Source organism: Peromyscus leucopus, chromosome 13 (assembly GCF_004664715.2).
Source record: "Peromyscus leucopus breed LL Stock chromosome 13, UCI_PerLeu_2.1, whole genome shotgun sequence".
NCBI lineage: Eukaryota > Metazoa > Chordata > Mammalia > Rodentia > Cricetidae > Peromyscus > Peromyscus leucopus.
The window spans coordinates 4936558-4961495 of NC_051074.1; the positions used below are offsets into that span (position 1 = coordinate 4936558).

Sequence of the window (24938 nt, forward strand, 5' to 3'; positions counted from 1 at the left end):
TTGATTGGACATGTTGCTGCCCGCCCCAAGGCCCAGCTTTCTTTCCTTCTGGCCTTTCTGGTTTTTGTCAGTCTTTCCAGTTCCCTCTCCTTTGGGTGAGTTTAAGCCTCTTTTCCTTTCCTGTGACTCCCTTAGGGCCCTCTTTTCTCAGCCTCTCTCCGGCCCCTGGGAGCTCTCTTCCAATCTTTTCTCTTGGGACTTCTTCCAAAAGCTTGTTTTATTTTTCACACCGGAATGTGTCTGGAGGATCAGTAAACGTGCACCTGTACCATGTGTTACATGAGACGTCATAAAAAGTGCCTGGATTCACATGGATTCATGTGGTCAGCTGACCTCAGACAAGGATTAGTGACCAATGCCGGAAAGAGACGGGAGAGGCCTGCCGGCGGCCTGCCGGCTGCACAGCTTCCATGGTTTGGTGGAGATGCGGTCTCCAACGCAAAAACACACCTTTTCCTTTGCAGGGCAGTAAAGTTTCTCATTGCAAAGCAAATGAAATTGCTTCTCGACCGTCTGGGCCCCACTCAAGCAATTTGCTGTATGGAAGGCATCTCGAATGCATTGCAGGATTGATTTGCGGTTTTATAGTAATGTATGTGAAGTACCTATTAATACTCTGTGCGGCTCTTTGAAATGCCTGGTAGGGGAGAAGTAAGAGAGATGTTTAGTACTTTAACCAGTTTGGGCTGTGCATGCTGAGTGGATTCTAGGAGAGTTCCCAAGATCTGTGGCTCAGGAAGTAGGGCACAGTCCAGGATGCATGTGGTCCCTAGAGGAGAAGACAGTGAGGAGTATGGGTAGTGATTTTGTTCTAGAAATGTCCCGTTTGCTGCATTTACAGGTCATATGGTCTGGGTTTTATCTGGAGCTTGGGATGCAGGTCAGAGCTTAGGAGACATGAGGGAATGGGTCTCCGGAAGCAGAGATGAGTGTCTTCAAGTGAGATGAAGAGTGAGGATAGCAAGGCCCCCTCAAGACAGATGAACTTCCCTGATGCACACACAGGTGGGAGGTATGGGGTGTCCCTGAGACTCACATACCAACCTCAGAGTTTCAGGGAGACCTGGGGCATGTGACTTGCAGGCCTTGCTTGGTTTGGATCAGAGTCAAGATCCTGTCTCCACTGTGGCCATGAGCTGACTGATACATGATGCCGGCCAGAGGCCAGGGAGCCGGCTCAGCAGGAGAAAGTACTTGCCACACAAGCCTGAGGGACCGAGTTCAGTTCTCGGAATGCATTGTGGAAGGGAAGAACCTACCCCCTTAAGTTGGCCTCTGACCTCCACATGTGCCCTGGAATGGGAATGCACAGAGAGAGAGAGAGAGAGAGAGAGAGAGAGAGAGAGAGAGAGAGAGAAGGAGAAAGGCACATAGTAATTTTTTATATTTTTTTAGTGTTAGCCATTCCACCTTCATCAACCAAGTAGACAATTAGTGCAAACGCAGCAGATGGTACTCGGGGGTGGGTCACCCAAGTTTGTCTCAGGAATGCTGAAGTCATAAAATGCTGTCGTGCCTGTTGCTACCATAGGGCGGCAGCACTGAGGCATGAGGGGTGGGAGAGAACATAGTGCCGAGGGCAGAAATGCCTGCTGAGTCCCAGAGGATGAAATAGGTGCAGGGTAGATGATGCAGGTGAGCCAGATGGAACATAGTCCACTGCCCATGGTAAGGAAAGGAGAGTGGGAGGAGGGGGCAGCAGGGCACACGCTTCCGGGGAAGTCCTTTTACTGTGTGTAACCTGCTTGTCCTCCAATCTCCACAGGCAAGATGTCCTTCGAGGGAGCCAGGCTCAGCATGAGGAGCCGCAGAAACGGGACCCTGGGCAGCACCCGGACCCTGTACTCCAGTGTGTCTCGGAGCACCGATGTGTCCTACAGCGACAGTGTAAGTCCACGCTGAGGCCGCTTGACACAGTTAGGGTCATTTAGTGACCGACTGGCCGTCTTTAAAGAGATAATCTCTTGTGTCCTAATTAGTATTTGTTTTATGAGTTATTTTATGTAGGATGTAGAAGCATATTCATTGCTGTATTATATTTCATGCATTTCTCTTTTAAGATGACAGTTATTTTAATAAGCCATTAGGAAAAATTTTAAACACTGTGTTTCTTAATTTTTTTCTTCTGGTAAAATTTGAGGATTTTATACAAGTATACTATATTTATATCATCTCTGTTCCCTTTTCCCCATCCAACTCCTCCTGTGTCCCCCCACAACCTCTTATTGAATTCCTGACCTCTTCTTCTATATTGATGAGTGTGTGTGTGTGTGTGTGTGTGTGTGTGTGTGTGTGTGTAACCTATTGAGTCTAATTAGCATTGACACTTCATTTGCATGGATTGTCCTCCCCCAGCGGCCATTGACTGCCTGTAGCTCTTCATCTAGGAGTGAGGCTTTATGAAATTTTCCTCATCTGTGGTGACATGTGGATTAGTGTGGACTTTTCAGGTCTGTGCAGGCAGCTGCATTGTTGAGTTCATGGGAGCAACATCTCTGTCCTGTTCAGAAGACATTATCATGCAGACCACATCCTGGACTTCTGGTTCCTACAACCTTGCCCCTCCACATTTCTTTCTTTCTTTCTTTCTTTCTTTCTTTCTTTCTTTCTTTCTTTCTTTCTTTCTTTCTTTCTTTCTTTCTTTCTTTCTTTCTTCCTTCCTTCCTTCCTTCCTTCCTTCCTTCCTTCCTTCCTCTCTCTCTCTCCCTTTCTCTCTCTCTCTTTCTTTCTTTCTTTTTTTTTTTTTGTTTTTGGTTTTTTGAGACAGGGTTTCTCTGCGTAGCTTTGCGCCTTTCCTGGAACTTGCTTTGCAGACCAGGCTGGCCTCAAACTCACAGAGATCCGCCTGCCTCTGCCTCCCCCGAGTGCTGGGATTAAAGGCGTGCGCCACCACTGCCCAGCTGCCCCTCCCCATTTTCTGATGTCCCCCAAGTGTTAGGCATAGGGGTTGTAGTGTAGATGCCCCATCTGGCACTGGGCAGCCTGGAGTCATTTATTCTCTTCATTCTTATCGTGGTTTTAGTGTTGATTTCACTGCCCATGATTGACACTTTCCCTCTCACCCTGTGGGTTCAGGACTGAGTTATGACATCCATGTCCTTGACTCAATGTAGTTGCTTTTGTCTCCTGGTTGCTTCCTCTGGCCCATCTCTCCTGAGCCAGTGCCGACACTGCCAACAGGTCGTGGCTTCTTACTGGAACCGGCTAGTGGGACACCAGGAGGCTGAGTTTTACTCACGCTGCACGTGGTCCCCTCTAGCCAGCTCCCCACACTGCAAGGTTTGGCACACACTTTCATTTGTCAGAACACTATAGTCTGATGTCTGGCTCCCACTGACTACAGCATGAAGTGTTGGGATAGAAGCCGGCTTTATAAAGGAGAAGGAACAGGGGTCGGGGAGAGTCAGGGTGCCTGTCATGCATCGTTTTTCATCTGACCGGTTGACCGTGTGGATCACTGAGCTGTCGGCAAACTCACAAAGGGGAGCAGCAGAAGCCTGTGCCTTCCTCCAGCTGAGACCTACCTTCCACCGCTGGAATGAAGCGAAGAGGTGCTCAGGACCCTCGGGTGCCACTCCTAATCCTGCACACCCCCAGGACTAAGCACACCCCCTTAGAGTTCGTCCCCATGTCTCACTTTAGTGCTACCCGTAACAGTGGACAAAGGCAATGGGGACCTCTCCAGAATGTCCAGGTCTTTCTCTCCTCCTCCTTCACCTCCTTTGACCCCAAGTGAGAAGCACTACTGGGAGGCTCTCTCCAGAGAGCCAATGACCTCAGGCACTGGTGCCCCTGGAAGTGGGATGAAGGCTGAGACTTCGAGCAGCACAGAGTTTCCAGTGCTTTTTATGCAGAGAAGCATAGGAACTGTGTTTATGCTAAGTTTGTTGAGGAGTACACATAGAAGAAATGCTGCTTCTGAGCTTCCAGAGGCCATCACCATGCTTACCTGGGAGCCACCTCCAGCCTGAGAAGCAGAATGCTTCAAAGTGCCCATGTGAAATCCCTAACCCCCCTGCCCCGAGTGTCTTCTCTCCTGGCATAGGTCACAGGCACTCTCCTGAGCTGCGTGTTACCTTGTCCTTGTGTAAGGTGTTGCTGGCTTTGTCCCCGTTTGAAACAAGTGCAGGTGTGCTCTACAAGTGTTCTTCTGTGGGCTCTTTGGTTTTCACTTAACACTACTGTTTTGGGGATAGGTCTACGTTGATGCATAAAGCAGCTGTAATTTTTTTGCTCTGCTATGTGGAACTCTACTACGAGCTTCTGTTTACCCCGTCTCAAAGAGACCCTACTTGGGTTTCTGGCTTTGGATGTTGGAAGCGACACTACCCAGTGTTCTTGGATGTGTACACTGGATCTATCTGGAAAAACCATGTCCTTTGTGTTGAGGACTGGTAGTTGAAGGTGGAATGTCTCTCTTAATAGGTCTGGGTTGAAACAAGGAGATTTATGGGGCCACTCATGTTCAAAGTGTGAGAAAGGAGGCAAGGCTCCCCAGTGGCTGATCCCAGAGAACTTGTCAATGCAGGAGTTGGGGGTGCACGGTGAACTCCATCCAGGAGAGGAATCCCACTCTTGTAGCATGTATCTGGTGCTGGCTGTGCTGTAGGGGACAAGAAGCTAGGGCTGGCTTCAGAGCTAGCCTGTCTTGTGAGGCCACCCATGGGGGAAGTGTTCTGAGGACTTCAGCTGCCAGACTTGATGACTTGCAATTGACTGGGGTGTCTGGAGAAGGGAAGTCCCTAACAGGCCCGCTTCATCAGAGCTAGACGTCTCTGAGGATGAAGCTCCATGAATTGAGAGAGTGCAGGTGGCTCATGGGAAACCATTCTCCCCATGGGTCCTCGGAGAAATGGCTTCATGTTGCAATTGTCCTGAGTAGTACTAATTTACTCTCTCACCCATTGGGAGTGTGAGATCCTTCACCTTCCTCCTCCTCTGCAATGGCTATCAACTGTCATTTTTTTTTTCAAGTTTTGTTGACCTGGTGGATGTAAAGTGGCCTCTCCACATGGGTGAGCTTTTCATGTGTTTATGGCTTTCCTGTGGGCTCCTTTTATTTTTTTCCATATCTGCTCTGTCTTGCTGTTTTCTCATTGGACATCTGCTATGTTTTCGTTGATTAACAGTCCTTTTGTATCTTGGTCACTATTTATGATACAGAGCTATTGTCAATTCTCTCATTGTGAGGAATGTGTTTTCAAATGTCTTGCTCTGCCAACATAGGAGACATCTTTGGTTTATAAAGGCTTGGGCTGGTTCTTAGGACTAGATCCTAGTTATGCCTAATTACTTTGTCCACAGTAGAATAAATACAAATGTAGGACATTTTGGAAAACATCTCCTTTTTAGAATCTAGGCAGAAGAGGAATGAAAATATGCATCGATAGTTTTTTCTAATTCCAAACTACCATCCAACACTTCTGTTCCCTGGTAACTGCGAAGAGAGAAAAAGTATGTGTGTGTGTGTGTGTGTGTGTGTGTGTGTGTGTGTGTGTGATGCCATTTATATACAAGACAACTCTAAGCAACTTTTGGAAATATTTTCATTTAGTTAAACAGTTTAGCCGGGCAGTGGTGGTACACGCTTTTAATCCCAGCACTTGGGAGGCAGAGGCAGGTGGATCTCTGTGAGTTTGAGGCCAACCTGGTCTACAGAGCGAGAGCCAGGACATGTTCCAAAGCTACACAGAGTAACCTTGTCTCAAAAAACCGAAAAAAAAAAAAGTTTAAATATGTGTGTCATTAAAAATAAACCCAGAGTACACTAAAAGAAACATAAAGGATGCCACGACGACCTTTGAAGGCAGGCTAGGACATAGATAGTGTTCATTAATACCAGCAGGTGTTAGAAGAGATGAGTAATGTATTACTCCATATTTTTTTCTTCACAGGATTTGGTGGATTTTATTCAGGCAAACTTTAAAAAACGAGAATGTGTCTTCTTTACCAGAGACTCCAAGGCCATGTAAGCTACAGCTTTCTTCCACGTTTGCTTCTGTGTTTCAGGGTTCATTGTCGCTGACTGTTAGTGCAGTGAGCAGACACCTAGGAGTTCATTACTGGAGGTGGTTGCATCTCAAACGTCCCTGATGGCGTGTGATTGGGATGGACTGGACATGCCTGCAGAATTTCCTAGTTTGGTCCTTCCCTGTCACTCCCTCCAGTATTCCCATGAGCCTGGGAGCCCATCCTGTCTGTTGCCCAACACTCTGCAGGCAATTCTACCCACACACTCCTATACTATCTGAATGTCCCTTCTTCACACCCTTGGGGCGTCTCTTCTAAGTGGGTGCTCCTCTGCTCTAAGTCCCCTGTGCTTGGGGGATCAGCTGGCTCCAAAAGAGGCCCCACAAGCCCAACACACAGAGGGTCTTTCATAATGCTAATGAGCAGGTGAGAAAATGAATGGGTTTCTTCCTGTACGATACAAAACGAGGGACTCAAATGGCGTGGCCAGAAATCCTGATGCCCCCCTTCTGTTGTTACTTGTAAACTAGAGGACACAGGCCATAGATAACTGCTGTGACCCTGGGGTTGCCACGCATGTGCTGAGCCCAGGCAGACCTTCACTTTCATCCCTAGTGGATGTCTGTCTGAGTGGTCCCTGGAGGATGATGCCGGAACTTCTCCTCTGCTGGCCATCTTTGAGACATTATGTAGCCTAGCAGCTACCTACTAACACTCTTAAAGTGGGATTCCCACGGAGCTGGTTTCTTCTCTTCGGCTCTTGCTTCCTTATTCATGTTGAGTCCTGTGTAGAAACAGGAAGTAATTTGTCTGCAATCACAGCTCTTTGCAACAAAACTTTCCTGGTATCAATGCTGTCGACATGGCCGTGCCACGTGACTACTGATCTCCTGAAATGTGGCTAGTGTCACCAAGGAACTCCTTTACCAGCTTTAATTATTCTTCGTTCAACTACAAAATCAAATAGCCACACATGGTGCATGGCCACAATAAAGATGAGTATAGCTCTGTGGGATTCAGAACTTTGGTTCTGAGGTTGCCAATTAGGCTGCCAGTGTCTCCCCCCAATCCTTTCCAGCTCTCCTCTCTGCTATCCCTACCCCTCCTGCACATGTCCATACCCCCAGTTCTTTTCTGGCAAGCCCTTTTCCCTGTTTCTAAATGATTCATGCATATTGGTTCTTGGAGGGCTCCAGCCCATGAAGGAGCCAGACAACTTTTTTGGTCAATAGGTCATTTAAGATGTAACCCTATCTTTGGCGGGAAAAGGGCTCAGGAGTCCACTTCAGCTGTAACAAGGACAAGTGGGGCATATGCTACCCTACTGCGAGCCTGGGAGGCTGGGGACTTGTGCCAAAGGAGAGTGGGATGGCAGGCAGCAGTGACAGAGCAGAGAGAGGGACCTGGGGAGCAGCCTTGTCCCAGGAAGTCCCTCGGGACTTGGTAAGAGAAAGGCTTGCAGATGTGGCTCAGTCCCCGCCGACTCCCTTTTCCTTGGCTAAGCTGGGTGACGCTCCCTGAGGGCTGTGCAAACAGAGGCAAGATCCTGCCCGAGGGATGCGACAGGGTCTAGTCTGTAGCTCCATCTTTACAATTAAACGATATTTAACATTTTCACAGATCCTTTAGATCAGGGCAGTTTTCACACTCTGCAGTCATTAGGAGTTTCTGTTAGAGAATTCAACGAGTTGAACTGAAAAGAGGGGACTTGCTTGGAGGAGACAGGAATGTCACCTAAGAGCAGGCAGTGGCTGGGTCCCTTGAGCAGTCAGAAGCTGTGACCAGGTTTGTGGGGACTCGGAAAGTCCTGTCTGCCCCCTTTTGTCTCCACTCCTTCCTGCAGCTGCTTCCTCCTTCTTCCTTAGCACCCACAGGACTTCTGTGTGGCCTGGAGGGAGATGAGGACAGATCTTCTGGTCCTAATTCTGATTTTGTTCCCAAATTTTCAAGAAAGGGACACCAATGTCAAAAGTGTCCCTGGGCCTGTTGACTGTGGGCAGATGCTCAGGATTTGGGTGCATAAACAAGGTCACTCTGATGTACAGGTGGTGTTGGGGAGCAATGGCAGTCTCTTCAGGACCAGGTCAAGTGTATGCTCCCCAGCAGGGGCCTGCAAGAGGAGGCAACAGCAATACCTTCCTGGATGACAGCGGGTGCTGGTGAGGATTCCGATGAGATGCCTTTGCTCCTTATGATAGTCTCTCCCTTGGATGGCCCTGGTGGCTAGTCTGGCCTCAGTGCTTCACATGAAGTGCTAATAACAGGGAAGCGCTGGGCCCCTGGGATGCAACTGAGGTCATGCTTCCTGGCAGTAGAAACAGGCAGTTTGGTTTGGTCATCTACTTCTGGAGTGGTCATGACACTGGCCTACTGAGCTGTGAACTTCTGTTGACTGTTTAGAAGGAGCCACAGAAACATATCTCACCCTCATCACCTCATAAATGAATATGACTGACCTACTGCCAGACAGCAATCTTAGGGCTCGTCCTACATTTTGCCATATGCCAGACAAACTCGACAGTGATAAAGACCTTGAAACACAGAGCTTCCTCTGGTCTATGATAGTTGTGTGTATGCATCCTTGTATCTTGGAAGAAAAGCCAAAATATCTACTTTACACAAATCATTGAGAATGGTTGCAGATATAAATTATTTACAGGAAGACCCATCAATGTCATTCCTGTTTGCTCATCCATTCACACAGTGTTTGCTAGATGTCATTATATTTTTGGATAGAGTATATAAAGTATAGAATCCAGCCAGAAAGAAGACTTTCTCAATTGACTTATCTTTATCTGGCTCAGCCTGTTGTGGGAATCTTTGCTCCAGGATTATCTTGCACAGTTGACTGAGTGTGTAGGGTCCAAGGATGCTAGACATGGGTGGATCTTTTACACTGTCCCCATACCCTGGAATAGGTCCACATCGTGGGTCATATACTTCATTGTGAGAGTGGAGACACTGGTAACAGTGAGAGGCATTGATCCTCTTAGCCTTGGGCAAAGGATATACAATAGGACATTGGACTTTTGGTCACCCATGATGATGCTGGATGACATTGTTCGGCTCCATTGTTTCTTTGCTCTGTCCTGGACTGTTGTACTGGTCACACATGGACTGTGTTTGCAGCTATTTTTACTGTGCCTTCCCTTCTTTTTGGTTGTCAGTCCTTCGTTGTTCCTGGACTCGCATGCATGCCGCACCCTGAGCTGCAGGGCTTCTTGGCAGAGCATGAGCTGGGCACCACACCCACCTTGATGTTTTGCACCCTCACAGCATGCCAGGCAGGAGAGGGACTGTGCCAGGAGTTCCTCCAAAAGGAGGCATTTGGTTGGACCCTCCATGTTCTTTGCCAGATTTGTACTTAGCCACTCCAGGGGACACCAAGCAACTCGAGGGCAGGAAATCACATCCGTCTCACCTGGGATGTTGCAGATGTTATTTTATTGTAAGCAGTGCTCACAGACACCTGTTAAAATGATTACAGAGTATTGTAGAAGGAGAGGATAGTCTTCACCACTTACTGTGTGTCTTTTTCTCCTCTTTCAGTTTCCTGTCATACATATGTGTCCCTGAGTGGACAGTTAATATTGAATTCTGTTGCACTCCCAATGGGAAGAGCTAATGCTCACTATGGCAGTTTTCCTTGTCTAGGCCAAACTATTATTAGCCCAAAGTCATCTAAGCACTTACCATCTGGTAGAGAAAGGTAGTTTCTAAGCTCTGGAGAACTTTGGGCCTGTGCCAGGGGACAGTGTCTCCCCCATGACTGCAGCTCATGGAAAGAAGTTACCTCTCCTCAGAAGAGCATGACTTGCTGGGCATCTTGTAGCTGGAGTTTTTCTGGTCCTGCCTGGCTCACAGTCAGGACAAATCTCTCTCACCCGCCAGTCCCACAGCCACTCAGATCCAACCAAGTAAACACACAGAGACTTATATTGCTTACAAACTGTATGGCTTCTAGCTGTCCAGTTCTTACACCTTAAATTAATCCATTTCTATAAATCTATACCTTGCCACGTGGCTCGTGGCTTACCGGCATCTTCACATGCTGCTTGTCATGGCGGCAGCTGGCAGTGTCTCTCTCTGCCTTCCTGTTCTCTCAATTCTGTTAGTCCTGCCTATACTTCCTTCCTGGCCACTGGCCAATCAGTGTTTTATTTATTGACCAATCAGTGCATTTGACATACAGACCATCCCACAGCAGCATCTGACGAGGTTGGCACTAAAGCACTAATGTCTGCCTGTGCCTGGGCTCCTGTGAGTTAGCTCAGACTATGTGAGATGCAGAGCAAATGGTTCCCAGATTCCTGAGTTCCACCTCTTACCAGCTTTGTGGCTTCTCCCACACCTAATGTGCTCCATGAGGGCAGGGCTCTGCTCTCTGCCTCTCTCCTCCCAGCACAGGGCAAGCTCATTGGCAAACAGGTAATTAGCAGTGGGAACAAAACACCAAACTAGTTTCTAGACAATCAGCTGAGATGAGGGAACTAGTCTGGGAGTAAGAGACGGTGACAGAATTTCTTCTTGCGTTGGTTTAAGTTTATAGTGCGTAGTTTACCCTAAGATGTGACAAGCCATTTAAGTAGATGGAAATCTGTTGCTTCCCCCAAACATGACCGACTCAGGGAGAACACATGCAAGTGTGGCTATGCCCAGAGCCAGCACATCGAAGGCACCCAGATCAACCAAAATGAGAAATGGAACTACAAGAAACATACCAAGGAGTTTCCGACAGACGCCTTTGGTGACATTCAGTTTGAGACTCTGGGGAAGAAAGGCAAGGTAAGCACCCGCCTTCTGCTTTAATATATGTGCTAAGAGCTTGGGCTGCCTTAGTTGCCTTGAGTTGTCCAGGAGCGTGGAGGTGGGGGGATGGGTAATTACCAACAATCGTTGCAGGAGAAGACAAGTTGTGAAAAGTCCAAAGACAGTGACTAGATTGTGCTCGGTCAGAAAATCAGTAGTTAAGGATGACATCATGACTGGAGCTGTAGTCTAGTCATGTCGTGCGTCCCTGTGACACTGCTGAGCCTGTTAGAGGATGGGAGAATACTTTGGTGAGTAGTCCCTTTAGTTGGGGATAGCGTTCCTGAGGGTATTCTGTAGCTCCAACTAAGGTGACACTTCTTTACATCCATGAGTTTTACCAGGATCTTTCCATTAGAAACTCACCTTCCCCAAGTATTTCCATGCTTTGTTTAGTGATAGCTCAGTCCACAGGCTGGATGACTGGACCTTGATCCCATGCGTACACAAGCTCTGTCCTAGTGGTCCCTGTGCACATCCAGCTCTGCCCACTGTCTGGGGCTCTGCTTCATGCTGGGTCAGTGACTTTCCCTACAGGCTGCCCATCTCCTTGGCTCATCCAGGTGTGCCAAGATGGCAGTTTGAGGACCCCTTCACCATCTCTTGCCTACCCTACTTCCAATAGCTCAAAGGTCAGATGGAGTTTCAGGGTCTCCATCTGGCTTGTGGAAGAGGCCCTGGTATCAGCCTTGCCTAGGACATTCTATCCCATGCCCCAGCAGCAGGCAGCCACCCAACACCCCAGGGCAGAGCACACAAACCTGGCGCTTTTATCTTGCCCCCACAGTATATCCGCTTATCCTGTGACACAGACTCCGAAACCCTGTACGAACTGCTGACCCAGCACTGGCACCTCAAAACACCCAACCTGGTCATTTCTGTGACTGGTGGTGCCAAAAACTTTGCTTTGAAGCCACGCATGCGCAAGATCTTCAGCCGGCTGATTTACATCGCACAGTCTAAAGGTACGCAGGCACTGAGAGAATGTCCAGGGATCATTATTCCTAGTCTGCACTGCATCTCGGGTGCAAAGGACAAAGTTTCCACTTGTCAATTTCCTGCAGAATCCAGATGTTCCTAGAACTGTGTGCATCTCTGTGGGTATGTGCACACGAGTGCAAGTATCTTCAGAGTCCAGAAGAGGGCGTTGGAGCTGGAGATACAGGCAGTTGTGAGCTTTGGGTATTGGGTATTGGACCCTGGTCCTCTACAAGAGCAATATGTACTCATAATGGCTGAGCCATCTCTTCAGCCTGGGGAAATATAGTTGTTTTATTATTATAAATAAAATTCTCAGGTAGGTGGAAAGATAAGATGCTCTGGTTGGCAAATTTACAGAGTAACTCTCAGTTGGCATTAAGGAGGTTACCTTGATTACAAAAATAATATCTCCCAGTAGTTTTATTTCATTATTTACACATATAAAAATTTAATCAGAATATTCTAGTAAATCAAAAAGAGCATTTTAATAAGATTTCTCTTTAATCTTGGAGACCACTGATGTACTTTTGGAAGCAGAGGCTGAAGGATAGGTTGTAAGACTGTGTAGTTGTATGACCCAGATAATGGTAGCTTTGACTTCATATATTCAACTTAGTATGTTCTCTCTTTTTACGTTTTTTAATTTAAAAACTTTGAAGCATTACAGAAATGTTTCAAGAGTAATATGATGAACATATGTGCATGCTTCTAGATTTACTGATGGCTGGTAGTTCCTACATTTGTCTTCTAATATTTTATGAATATTCATGTACTAGGGTTTGGGGCAAAATAATTTGAGAGTAGACTGCAGACACCATGGCTCTTAGCCCCCAAATTCACTGCATACATCTCCAAAGAGGAGGGAAGTCCCTTACGTATACTCCAGTTCAATTTTCCAGCCAAGGCAGGGAAAGTTTACATTGACGGAGACTAATAGTCATTGTGCCCCTTAATGACCTTTCTAAGAAAAAAACTTTTTCTCCACTTGAGTTCCAAAGTCCTGTAACTTTTCATCTTCCTGGTTTTCTTATATCAGCGCTAGTTCTCAGCCTTCATCTGTCACCACACGTCGATGAGCACACATCAATAGCTCTGCAGATCTCAGCTTAGGTTTGGCTGATGTCTTTCTCGTAAGTGAGTTCAGTTTGCCTGAACTTAACACTTTGGAAACTTCTTTTGCAAAGGGGCGTTGACAGACAGAACTGGGGAAACACACTTCATCTTAGATCTGAATTTCCCAGTGTACGTCCAGGGTTGTTGAAGGCCCTGGGAATAACATAGAAGAACACACTAAGGTCGCCGGCATTGGGACCAGCAGGATGGCTCAGCAGGTAAAGGTGCTTTCCGTCAAGGCTGACAACCTGAGTCTGATGCCTGGAACCCACAAGATGGGAGAGAACTGACAGAAAGTTGTACTCTGACCTACACACGTGCTGTAGCAGAGATACTCAAGCACACGTGTACACACACACACGCATACATATATGCACACATATATACACCTATGTACACATACACACATACATACATGTACACATACACACATGTACACACACAGGTACACGCATACATACCCCCCCCCACATACACGTAAACACAATGTGAACAGAATAAATGTCCTTGGCCTGGAAGACAGCTGATTTCTAACTAGCATAGCAAGGTAGACTCTATTTGTTTAACCAGAGCAAAGAAGGCGATACTCCAGAGTCCTTGGTGTTGGTCATGTCCAGTTACCTTATTTTAAGAAGGAACACTGAGAACTGGCTTAAGGAATCGGGTTTGAACCTTCTAAGGGCCACACTGTAAGTATTGTCAGGTCTCTGATGTGGGAGGTGACTGATGACCTAGTTTTTCCTTGTCGAAGATGGCAAGGAAATTAGACAATGAGACAGACAGCAAATGAAAGGACTTTCTAAAAACTAGAGAGGACGGCTACCACCTCGGGACTCCAAAGTCTTCCACTGCTAGAACCAGTAAAGAGAAAATAGTGACTTCTCAGGGTGGGGACTGCCCTGAGGATGGAGGGTGTCCTCCGAGTGGGGACTGTCCTAAGGATGGAGTGTCCCCCGAGTGGGGACTGTCCTAAGGATGGAGAGTGTCCCCCGAGTGGGGACTGCCCTAAGGATGGAGTGTCCTCCGAGTGGGGACTGTCCTGAGGATGGAGTGTCCTCCGAGTGGGGACTGTCCTGAGGATGGAGTGTCCTCCGAGTGGGGACTGTCCTGAGGATGGAGAGTGTCCTCCGAGTGGGGACTGTCCTGAGGATGGAGAGTGTCCTCCGAGTGGGGACTGTCCTGAGGATGGAGTGTCCTCCGAGTGGGGACTGTCCTGAGGATGGAGAGTGTCCTCCGAGTGGGGACTGTCCTGAGGATGGAGAGTGTCCTCCGAGTGAGGACTGTCCTGAGGATGGAGAGTGTGTTAAAGATGGAGACTGCTTTTTGAGCAGGGCCTGCCCAGGCAACAAGTCACACTATAGTCCTTTCCATTGTACTAGATAATATTCCTGTTGTTGTTTGGTGCTGGGGATTGAACCCATGGCCTGACAGATGCTAGTAAAACACTCGGTCGCTGAGCTACAGCCCAAGCCTGCAGATCTTTTGTTTCTTTTATTTTGCATTAAAACTCTGCAACATGCTTGGCATTGAGAAGATCATCAGATATAAACCTTTAATAAAAATATGCAAAGTTGGCCGGGCGGTGGTGGTGCACGCCTTTAATCCCAGCACTCTGGAGGCAGAGGCAGGCAGATCTCTGTGAGTTCAAGGCCAGCCTGGGCTACCAAGTGAGTTCCAGGAAAGGTGCAAAGCTACACAGAGAAACCCTGTCTCGAAAAATAAAAAATAAAAAAAAAGCAAAGTTGTGGGAAGCAAAGCAGAATTGCTGGGGCTGGGAAGGGCTACTCTGTTTGAGCAGCATGAGCTCTGGAGAGGGAGCACACTGCCATCTTTGGATGCGCTGGCCACCTCACTTACAGGCTCAGGCCAGGCGTTCACTGTTCATGAAAGCATTCCCCTGGAGACTCAGGAGTCTGCCTTCTGTAGAGGTTGAGAATGCATATCTAGCACGAGCCCAGAACTTGTGCTTTCTAGTATGTGCCTCTCAGGAGCCCTTGATGACCTGGGACCCTCTTCTTGTTTGCCGTGTGGTCCCATCCCATAGTCCAGCTCTCAGTGCAGACAGACTCTTAGAGCTCATGGCAGGAAGTCTGGAAACAGGACAAAAACCTTCCTCAGCATCAGGTGACATTCCGTTCCCCTGCTCTCGTCCACAGGTGCCTGGATTCTCACAGGAGGCACACACTACGGTCTGATGAAGTACATAGGCGAAGTGGTGAGAGACAACACCATCAGCAGGAATTCAGAAGAGAACATCGTGGCCATTGGCATAGCGGCATGGGGCATGGTCTCCAACAGGGACACCCTCATCAGGAACTGCAATGATGAGGTACGGGTGGGGCAGGGAGGTCTGCAAGGTGCTGTGGGAGAGAGATCAGGGCAATGGCTGTGCCTGAGTGCTGGGGCTCTGTGATGAGTCAGATCGTGGGAAAGCCCGTCTTAGGAGAACAGCCTATGGACCTCAGCAGTCAAAAAAACAAGGGGGAGGGGGCACACTTAAGGGACTCCAAAGTGGGAGCAACAGTGAGGCATTTTGTCATTAACATCTGTCCCCAGCAAGCTCATGTTAGATTTGGGCCTATTGTTTTTATAATTTATGATCCCAATCCATCTCAAAAGGGTTCACTTGTGGGTACAATCCTGCACTGCTGTGCTAGATTCTTGAGAGTTCAGATCCATTATTGTTCTCTGTCCTTAAGCCAGTAAGGAGAAGGTCTTGAGACCCACACTACCAAATGTTTCTTGAGAACTGATTTAGAAGGTAGCAGACCTCCCTCCAATCATGTCCAGAATGCACTGTAGACATATGATATCCACTGTCATGTGTGCCAAGCGTGACGATTTGGAAACAGTGAGAAACTCCCCAAGTCCTACTCACATTTGGGGTAGATGTTCAGAAATCTAAATTCAGTGCATACCTCATTCCATCTGTGGCTCACTAGACATTTAGATGGTAAATGTTAAAGGCTGTGGTTTTAAGAAAACATGTTTCTCTTTCTTGTCTCTGTCGCCATTTTTGAGACTAAGAAGGGGCACAGGACTGTGTTCTTCACAGAACACTGTTTAGACATGTATCAGGAGTGTAAAAACTGTTTATAGGAAAGTCCAACAATTACATTAATAAATTTGTCCCAAGAGAATTTAATATTAGGGCAAAGATGTTCTTTAAAAATATTTTTGTAATAATAATGAAGAATTGATATAAATCTAGATATCCAGCAATACTTGTGATTGGTATTTATTATTATATTATATATATATTATAATCTAGTAATATTTATTGCTAAAGAGGGAAGTCCAGACATATTACCACACAAATGAAGAATAACCATAGAAGTAGGAAAATATTACTTGTTTTGACAGTATGGAAATGCTTATAAGTGTGAAATTATGAACCACACAGATATATGCATAGAAAATAACTGCACATAAAATCTTGATGACGACAACCCACGGCTCTTAGAATTAAGCATAATTTACATTTTCATTTATATGCTACAGTCTTCATTTCTGTAGAAGACATAGTTTTTAGAGGCTTAAATTATACTACTAGTTTTTATTTGTTTTTTTTTTTTTTTTTTTATTTCCGATGACAATCTTCAGTGACATCATGGTTTTGCTATACACTCTTGTGATATTGTGGTTGGCTTCCTGGTTTCTCTGTTATTTTCCTGGGTGACAGTGTTTGGTCTCCTGTATGAAACAAAGTGATCATAACAATCTTGTTGGCCACATCTTCTGATACAGGCTCCCAGGGCTCACTATGGCTCTCTCTCACTGCTATGGGTGGAACAGGATGGAGGCTTAGCCAACCTGAAAAGACAACTGTTTGAAACACTTACACTCTACTACACATTAGATCTGTTTCAGAGAATTTTCGTAGCTTTCCATCGTCTATTTTTTTTTAATTCTTTGATCAGTATTCTGTTTTTGAGTCACGAGAGCATTATATGCGTATGAAAAAGACAGCACAGCTCTCCTTCTCCATTTTCAGTCTACCCTAGGCTGTTCGTCACCGTGGTTTTTTCACTTAAACTGGTGTTCCTTGTCAGAACAGTCGTAAGAGGACACACATAACAAACACAAGTTCTCTAACTTCAGTAGGGTCGTGATAGTGTCACCCTGCATCTCAAAGACAAGTGTCCCTGTGCTTTGCAGGGCTATTTCTCAGCTCAATACATCATGGATGACTTCAAGAGAGACCCTCTATACATCCTAGACAACAATCACACCCACTTGCTGTTGGTGGACAATGGATGTCACGGACACCCCACGGTGGAAGCCAAGCTGCGAAATCAGCTGGAGAAGTACATCTCTGAGCGGACCAGTCAAGGTCAGCAGTTAGGAACCGGGAGGTCAGCCGTGTATGGCTGTTGTGGTGACACCTGGTGGGGGGGAGCCCTCTTGATTCAGTGTCTTCTCTGCTAAAGAGGAGCTTGTATTTCTCCTCTTTCTTCAGCATCCCAGGAGTGCCTCTGCCAGGGTGACATGTCCTTCAGCGTGCTGAAGGCAGTGACAGATACCTTCTTGCATTCATTCATTTAGGAAGCCTGCTGGCTTTTTTTTTCTATAGGCGTCTGGAACAAGTGAAGCCCCTAATAGAAAAATATGTGTTTAAGAAGCAATGCAGTTGTAGATGAATGAAAAAAAAAAGGAATAAAAGGGAAGGAAAAGGACATGACCACTCCTAGGTATGGTGGAAGGGGAATTTATTATAGATATGTGGGAGATCGTAGCCAGAGGCAGAGACATCTGGTAGAGTCCAGAGTAGACATAGCCAGACTGAGCTGGGCCCTTGGGTAGAAGGGGAAGGGGAGACAGAGGGGGAGAGAGAGGAACAGAGTGTAGGAGTCAAGAGGCAGAAGTACAAAGTGAGGAAGGGAACCAAAATGTCTGGGTTATCTAGGGAGGAGCCTCTGGGGGAAGGGCAGCCCTGCCCAGCCCCTGGGCTGGAGAGTTCAGGGTAGAGAGAGAGCTGGGTATGCCAGCCATTCTCTATAATGGGTAGGGACTGAGGGATGCTGGGAGAACCTGGGAGCCAGTGTCAGTGCTGATATGTTAAATAGGCAGCTCAGCCCTTTGACCTGGGTTTGAGTCTCAACAGTAGGCTTGTTAAGAAGCCACCCGACCAGTGTCACAACTGGAAGGTCAGCTGATGTTTTAAGTTTGGCTCCTTCTGTACTCTACTAGAATAGAATCCCCTAAAACATTGGCTTTGCAGAAACTGAGTGTAAGACCTTATCTGCTAAGCTGAACGCATCTTCCTTTCCTGTGGGCAGGATGCTGAGAGGTGTCCTGCTTTGGAGCAAGGTTGTCCTGTGGTTTAGTGATAGACTGTCTTCCAGGACATAGTCTCAATTGTTTTCCCCTCAACTAAGAGATAGCTTGGGAAGCTATTTATAGATGCACTAAGCTCCATTGAGAGAATGCCTCATTATGCAAATTTATCACCCACTTAAGAAAACCCGGGATTATACAAATGAGGGAGAGAATAAGAGCCAACTTCTGCCCAGTCTAATCAAACCCACAGATGTTACTGAAGCACCAACTTTAGCATTTTAAAAAGCAGTGACCAATGACAGTACTACCCATGCCACCCTGCTGACAGTCTGGCCACAGGGACTCCTTCATTGTGATCTATCAGCTCAGGGTCAAGGTCACCCCCAAGCAGTTATTACCCACTCCATGAGCTCTCCTCTCAGATGCTCCTCCCATCTCCTGCCCCATCCCACTTCCTGCCACACCCACTCCTCAAAGCGGAATCCAAAACAGACTTTGCTCTTGTTTTACAGATTCCAACTATGGTGGTAAGATCCCCATCGTGTGTTTTGCTCAAGGAGGTGGAAGAGAGACTTTGAAAGTGAGTCCTGGCTTGGTTTTCTGAAGGGCTTACCCAATAGCTGCATGCCCCCCACTCCCCTCCCCTACTCCCCCAGTCTTTTGGGTTTGTCTAATCATTGAAAGCTACATTTCCTGGTAGTGTATAAAATGGGTCTCACGTGACCTCTTCAGACACACGGTTATTCCTGTACTTTCCTCATGTTCAGTAAATTGCCCCCTCCCGACTTCTTCAGTCTCTTCTTTCCTTCCCCCACACAGTCCGTTCTCCCTTTATGGTGTGTGTGTGTGTGTGTGTGTGTGTGTGTGTGTGTGTGTGTGTGTGTATAAGTCTAGATTCTGCATACAAGAGGAAATACAATTTGTCTTTTCTCATTCAACATTATTATCCACAGTTCTACCAATTTCTCTACAAATGATAAGGCTTCATTTTTTTATGGCTAACAACACTCCCCTGTGTACACATCCAATACTTGATCCCTCCATCTCTTGGGTGGCTCGTCTGGTTATATATCTTAGCTATTGTGAACAGTACCCTAGAGATCATGGGTGTGCTGGTGTCTCTGGTGCCTGCTGACTTCAGTCCCTTTGGGTGTGTACTCATGAGAGCTATGCTAGGTCATATGGTTGTTCTGCTTTTGATCGTACTTTGAGGTCCCTCTGTATTTATTCCTGTAGTGACTTCACTAATTTAAATTCCTGTAGTGACTTGCTTCACTAATTTAAATGCCCACCGGAAGTGTGTAAGGATTGCTTTTCCAGGCACCTTCACTGGTGTTGGGTCGCTCCCTTTCTTGATGCTGGTCAGTCTGACAGTGCTGAGATGGACTCTCAAGGTGGTTCTCATTTGTGTTTTCCTGAGGACTAAGGATGTTAAACATATTTTCTTTTTTTGCCCTTTGTATTTTTTCTTTTGAGGACCAACTGTTGAATTTGTGGTGCCCAGGTCGCAAGACCACCACAGGGCCGTTATCCAACAAGCACACAGAGGTTTTTAATAACAAAACAAGCAAGCTTGGTGCGTCCAGCATCAGACACAGTCCAGCATCAGACACAGCGGGTGGAGGAGGACACCCCCAGCACTCACTTGAAGGGGTTTGTATAGGAAGGTTTACATGCAGCTTGGGATTGGACGAGGGGGATAAGGGTGAGGCAGTTCTTTGAAGTTACTGGCTGAACTATAATCATGAGGTTACTGATGGCTAACAGGATTCAGGGTATCTACAGAGACATAAAGTTTTATTCCCTATGTTCTGCTTTTGCTGAACCCAGGATATATACATTCAGATTTATTGTTCCAGTCCTGCTCTCCTATAAGTTCAATTTCTGGTCAGTTCTTTACTCCCCATATCTTGTTCTGCCAAGTCCAGGATATATAGATTTATTGTCCCAGCCTTATAAGTTCAACTTCTGGTCACTTCTAAAACTATTGGTCAGCAAATACCTTTGGAGGAGGGGAGGGGGAAGCGTCTCTCAAGATGGCTACTGATTTTTCCCTTTCAGAATTCAGTTGCTCGCCGGGCAGTGGTGGCGCACGCCTTTAATCCCAGCACTCGGGAGGCAGAGGCAGGCGGATCTCTGTGAGTTCGAGGCCAGCCTGGGCTACCAAGTGAGTTCCAGGAAAGGCGCAAAGCTACACAGAGAAACCCTGTCTCGAAAAAAAAACAAAAAAAACAAAACAGAATTCAGTTGCTCATTTGCTGACTGTACAGTTTGGGACTTTGGGGCTTAACTATTTGAGTTGATAGGTTCTAGATATCGATATCATGTCAGCCACATCGATAGCAAAGATTTCTCTCCCGTTCTGTGAGCTATCTCTTCACTCTGTTAACTTTCCTTTGCTATGGAGGAGTTTGTTTATTTCATGCAGTTCTATTTCTCAACCCCTGCTCCTGTTTCCTGACCCACGGAAATCCTTTCCATCAGGGACTTGCCTACGCATGTATCTCGAAACGTTCTGCCCATGTTCTCCTGTGCCAGTTCAAAGTTCCAGGTCGGGGATTGAGGTCTTTGGTCCATTTTGTTCTGATTTTGGTACCAGGGGAGAGAGAAACATCTCTCTAGCGCCCTTCTTCAGCGTTAAAAGGTAATTTTTTCAGGCATGCTGATCTTTTTGGCAGGTTTTTTTTTTTTTTTTTTAACTTCCAGGGACTGAAGCTTGCCATTCCTGATTTTCCTGACTTGGGGTTTCTCCCGAGTCATCTGGTATCTCTCATGGGATTGAATTTGTGAGTTGGTGCCTTTCCCCATAACTTTAGATATTGCTTCTTTGTGGCCTTGACATTTCATCTCTAGTTTGCTGTGGCAAGGTTTTTCCTGACAATATGTATTTAGAGTTTAAAACACTTCTTGTGTTGGATGTTCCTTCTTCTCCCTAGTTGGTTTTTTTTTTTTTTTTTTTTGCTATAATTTCCCTGGATGGCTTTTCTGTGTTTTGAGTTTTAATCATAGCTCCTTCTTCTCTCCCACAGAGTCATGGATTTGGTTCTTTTTGATGTCCCAAATTCTTGAAAGCCATGTTCATGAGCTTTCTTAACTTTGTCCTCTATCCATCCTAAGTTCTTTCCTGAAGTAAGTAGGAAATGTTTTCTCACCATGTGTTGGTCCTTTACTAGATACAGGATGCTCCTCAGCTGACAAAGTTAGGGAGCTGCATTCAGAAAGGCAGAAATAACTTCTGGGATCCTGGACTCCACATGCAGGAATCTCATGTCCAAGTGACACTCCAATGTGAGCTCCTGGATGATTCTGCACCTGTGGCACTATCTTGGCCAAGACTCCGCTTTCCCACCCATATCATGGGTTCTAATGTTACTGTTGCACCTGCCCCAATCCAGGCCTCTGGCTCTCTAGAAATGAACATTGGTGTGACTGCATTGTAGTTAGTTTTTAGATATGTTGCCTTCCAGAGGGTTTTTGTTGTTGTTGTTATAGGAATAAGATCTTATAAGAAAATAATGTCCAACTTCTCTCTTAATTATTTCCATGCCCCCTTTCCTGGTTTTAGTTTAAAACTGGGGTTAGAACAAGCAGACCTACACAGTTCCTGGCTCTAGCCCAGTGACCAGAGCACACTGGAGTTCCCAGTCCTCGATGGCAAAAATGTTCTGGAATTGTAGAGGAACACCCACTATCTTTTAGTTTATTCATTCAACAGATATTTATGAGATATTATGAGAGCTGCTGTTGAAAAAAAAAAGCCATTCAAGAGTCTTTCAAAGAAAAAAGTTTTAAAAGAAAATTCAGGGGACAAGTAAAATTGGCCATTTTTTTCTTCAGTGTGAAATGATCACCAGATAAATGTTGAAAAGCAGCCAAAGAAGGAGGAGGTGGAGAGGGGGTGTGTGAAAGAGATGCCCCCCTTAGGGCCAAGCATTGTGCAGTCTCTCTTTCTCTGCACTTTGCCCAGCTGTGGGTGGGTCTCCGTGGGACTCATCATCTAGTGCAAAAAGAAGCTTCTTCGATAGGGTTGACGGATGCACTCATCTATGGGTATCGCGATAAGTCATTAGCAGTCAGTTTCATGCCATGCCTGTTTAGCAGGGTGACCGTCATAGGTTCTCCCCTAGGGTCTGGGTGTCTCATCACAGATTCCTGACTCCAGTGACAATTCTGGATGTGAGTTTCATCTTGTGGAGTAGGTCTTGGTCTTCCCCATGACACTCATGCTTCTAGTGTCCCAGTGGGCATGACTTGCCAGGCCGGTTGCTATTGTCACTCATGGAACCCACAGCTGGGTAGGACTGATGAGCACTTTACTACACCATGAATGCTTGTCAGTCAAGATGAGGCTTCCAGGTCAGTATTCGCTTGATTTCTCCATGTTCTGTAAGTCACATGGATGGTGTCTTTAGCAATAGGCTCTTACGGTCAAGTACAATACCCTGTAGTGTTTGGGGGTCTATGGAACCTCACTGGCCCACAGCTCCCCAGAAGGGAACCCATCCCTGTCCCTGGACTTTTTATTTATTGACCTGTGATGTCTTGTAGGGCCTTTGCTGCCCACTTGTTGGTTGGATAGAGAAACAAGGAATGATCTGGAGGAGCTGGAGGAAGGGAGTAACCATAATCAAAATGTATTGTCTGAAATCCTCCAGGAACTAAGAAATGAGAAAAAATAAAGAGGAGGCAGGGAGTGGTGTCAGATTAAAGAGGCGGAGAGAGATGGTGAATAAAAGAATTGAAGAGTGACGAATTGGGAGATGGCTGCATGCCATCTCTGGATCTTAAGATTTGGAAAGAAGATCTCTTGTCCTAGAGTGGAGGGCAAGATGTTTCTTTCCTGCCACAATGTAATGGAAGGGGTCTCTATCTTCGAAGATCTGTGCAATGGTAGGGTTCTGCTGCGTCTTACATCATCAGAATGGTCACAATCTGTGCCTTAAAAAGCTGGACTCGAACCTCGAACCCCCACCCTCTCTCTCTCTGCCCTCTGCCCTCTGCTCCCTGCTCTGCTCCATCCCCCCAGGGCTGCCCCCCCCCCCCCCGCGCGCCTTTTCCCTCCTAATAAAGCTCTGGATACTGATAATGGGTTCTGTTGTGACCGTGACCTTTCTGACTTTTCTACGTGGTAACCAGTGAACCAGTGCCGTTTATCGTTCACTGAGTCCTGGGAAGCAGGGCCAGGAGAGATCAGGAGGCTGACTAACATTGAACTAATGTTTCTTGGGCTCCTCAGTCCCACATCTTTTAGCTGCCATCCAGCACTTGCACTTACATCTTGAGGGGAGACTCTGAGGCACGCGGATGGACACCCGGCCTGCTGTCTCAGACTCATCAGAGCTCCATGTTCTTGGCCCGATGGACTGTGTCTTCTCTAGGGAGAGCATTCAGCCTTAAAGAAGGGGACTTACTGGCTTTTCTGTGCCCATGTGTAGACTAACCCCTTGATCTTGAAGTCAGGTGATGAAAGTCTGAGTTTCCTCTCCCACCTTCGGAAGTTCTTGCAGAGAAAACATTGGTGTGAGAGGTATTTGTCCAGCAAGGAAGTCTACTTCACTTTCTTGCAACAAGTGAAGAGGAGAACAAATACATAGGGAACACATGGCCAACCGCTTTTAATGTATTTTCAGGGCATTGATAGCATCTTTTTGATAAGTTGTCAATACGATTGCGTTGGATCAAATCTTCAGAGCTGTCACTTAAGTATCAACCAGTTTTGGGAGTGAACAATTTTGTTTATAGGCTATTTTCAAAGTACTTCTGTATGGAAGACGTAAATATTACAGGTGTCCTTGGTGTGGACTGTTTGTTGAACTAGGTAAAGATGTGTTGCATTTGCATTCATTAAATAAAATTAACCTGGGCTCAGAGAGGCGGGTTAGCATCTGGCTAACAGGGAGTAGCAGGGAGGAGAGAGCACAAAGAGTGGGTTTTTTTTTAGTTGGGGCAGTGTGGAAGGAAAGAAGCTTCCGGGGTCACCAGCTGAGAAAGAAAGTTAGCCAGGTGTTGTTGTAACTCTCTGCACTCACATGTTTTCATCCTAGCCTTTGAATCTTGAGTTTTATTAGAATCATAAAGATTTAGTTAAAACTACCTTTAGTGGCAGCAACAGAGCCATTGTCTGGGGATGAGAACTGCCCCCAGGCTAGGGCCTGGAGAATTCCCCCCCAGGCTCCAGCCCCGAGCAGCCAGTGTTAGCAGTTGAAAGTGTGGCCGCTGTGATGAAGGTGAACCAGCATGCCCTTTTTATGGAATTTGTCATTTTTTCAGGATGCCAAACAACTGGCTCACTTACCCCATTCATGAAGCCACTGCAGCTGGTTTGATTTTGATTTGAAATAAAAGCCACAGAGGGAAAGACAGTAAGAGGCGTCAAAGCATCTTATGGACCCCCTTGATTTAGAACCTTGGTCCTGAGCTGGATTGTGTTGCTCACTGCAGCCCCTTCCATGTGTCCAACTCTTTATCCTCTTTATCCCTCCCTAGGCCATCAACACCTCCATCAAAAGTAAGATCCCCTGTGTGGTGGTGGAAGGCTCAGGGCAGATTGCCGATGTGATTGCCAGCCTGGTGGAGGAGGAGGATGTTCTGACCTCTTCCATGGTCAAAGAGAAGCTGGTGCGATTTTTACCACGCACTGTGTCCCGGCTGCCCGAAGAGGAGATTGAGAGCTGGATCAAATGGGTGAGTTTGGGGAAGATGCTGGAGGCTGGGGATGGGGAAGGCAGGTTCCTGGGATGGGAGAATGTCTCATGTTATCGATTCCACCAGCAATGGCGAGTATT

General features: G+C 46.6%; 1 protein-coding gene across 1 annotated transcript in view; it reads left to right on the forward strand.

The window, feature by feature from the left end:
- Positions 1 to 1770: 1770 nt before the first annotated feature.
- Trpm8 (transient receptor potential cation channel subfamily M member 8) overlaps positions 1771 to 24938 on the forward strand; it is a 79305-nt gene continuing 56137 nt past the window's right edge. The window contains exons 1-8 of the mRNA XM_028876303.2: positions 1771 to 1887; positions 5895 to 5968; positions 10599 to 10755; positions 11567 to 11744; positions 15030 to 15202; positions 17032 to 17206; positions 18666 to 18733; positions 24640 to 24837. Coding sequence (XP_028732136.2) covers positions 1771 to 1887; positions 5895 to 5968; positions 10599 to 10755; positions 11567 to 11744; positions 15030 to 15202; positions 17032 to 17206; positions 18666 to 18733; positions 24640 to 24837 — 1140 coding nt within the window. The remainder of the gene's footprint in view (positions 1888 to 5894; positions 5969 to 10598; positions 10756 to 11566; positions 11745 to 15029; positions 15203 to 17031; positions 17207 to 18665; positions 18734 to 24639; positions 24838 to 24938) is intronic.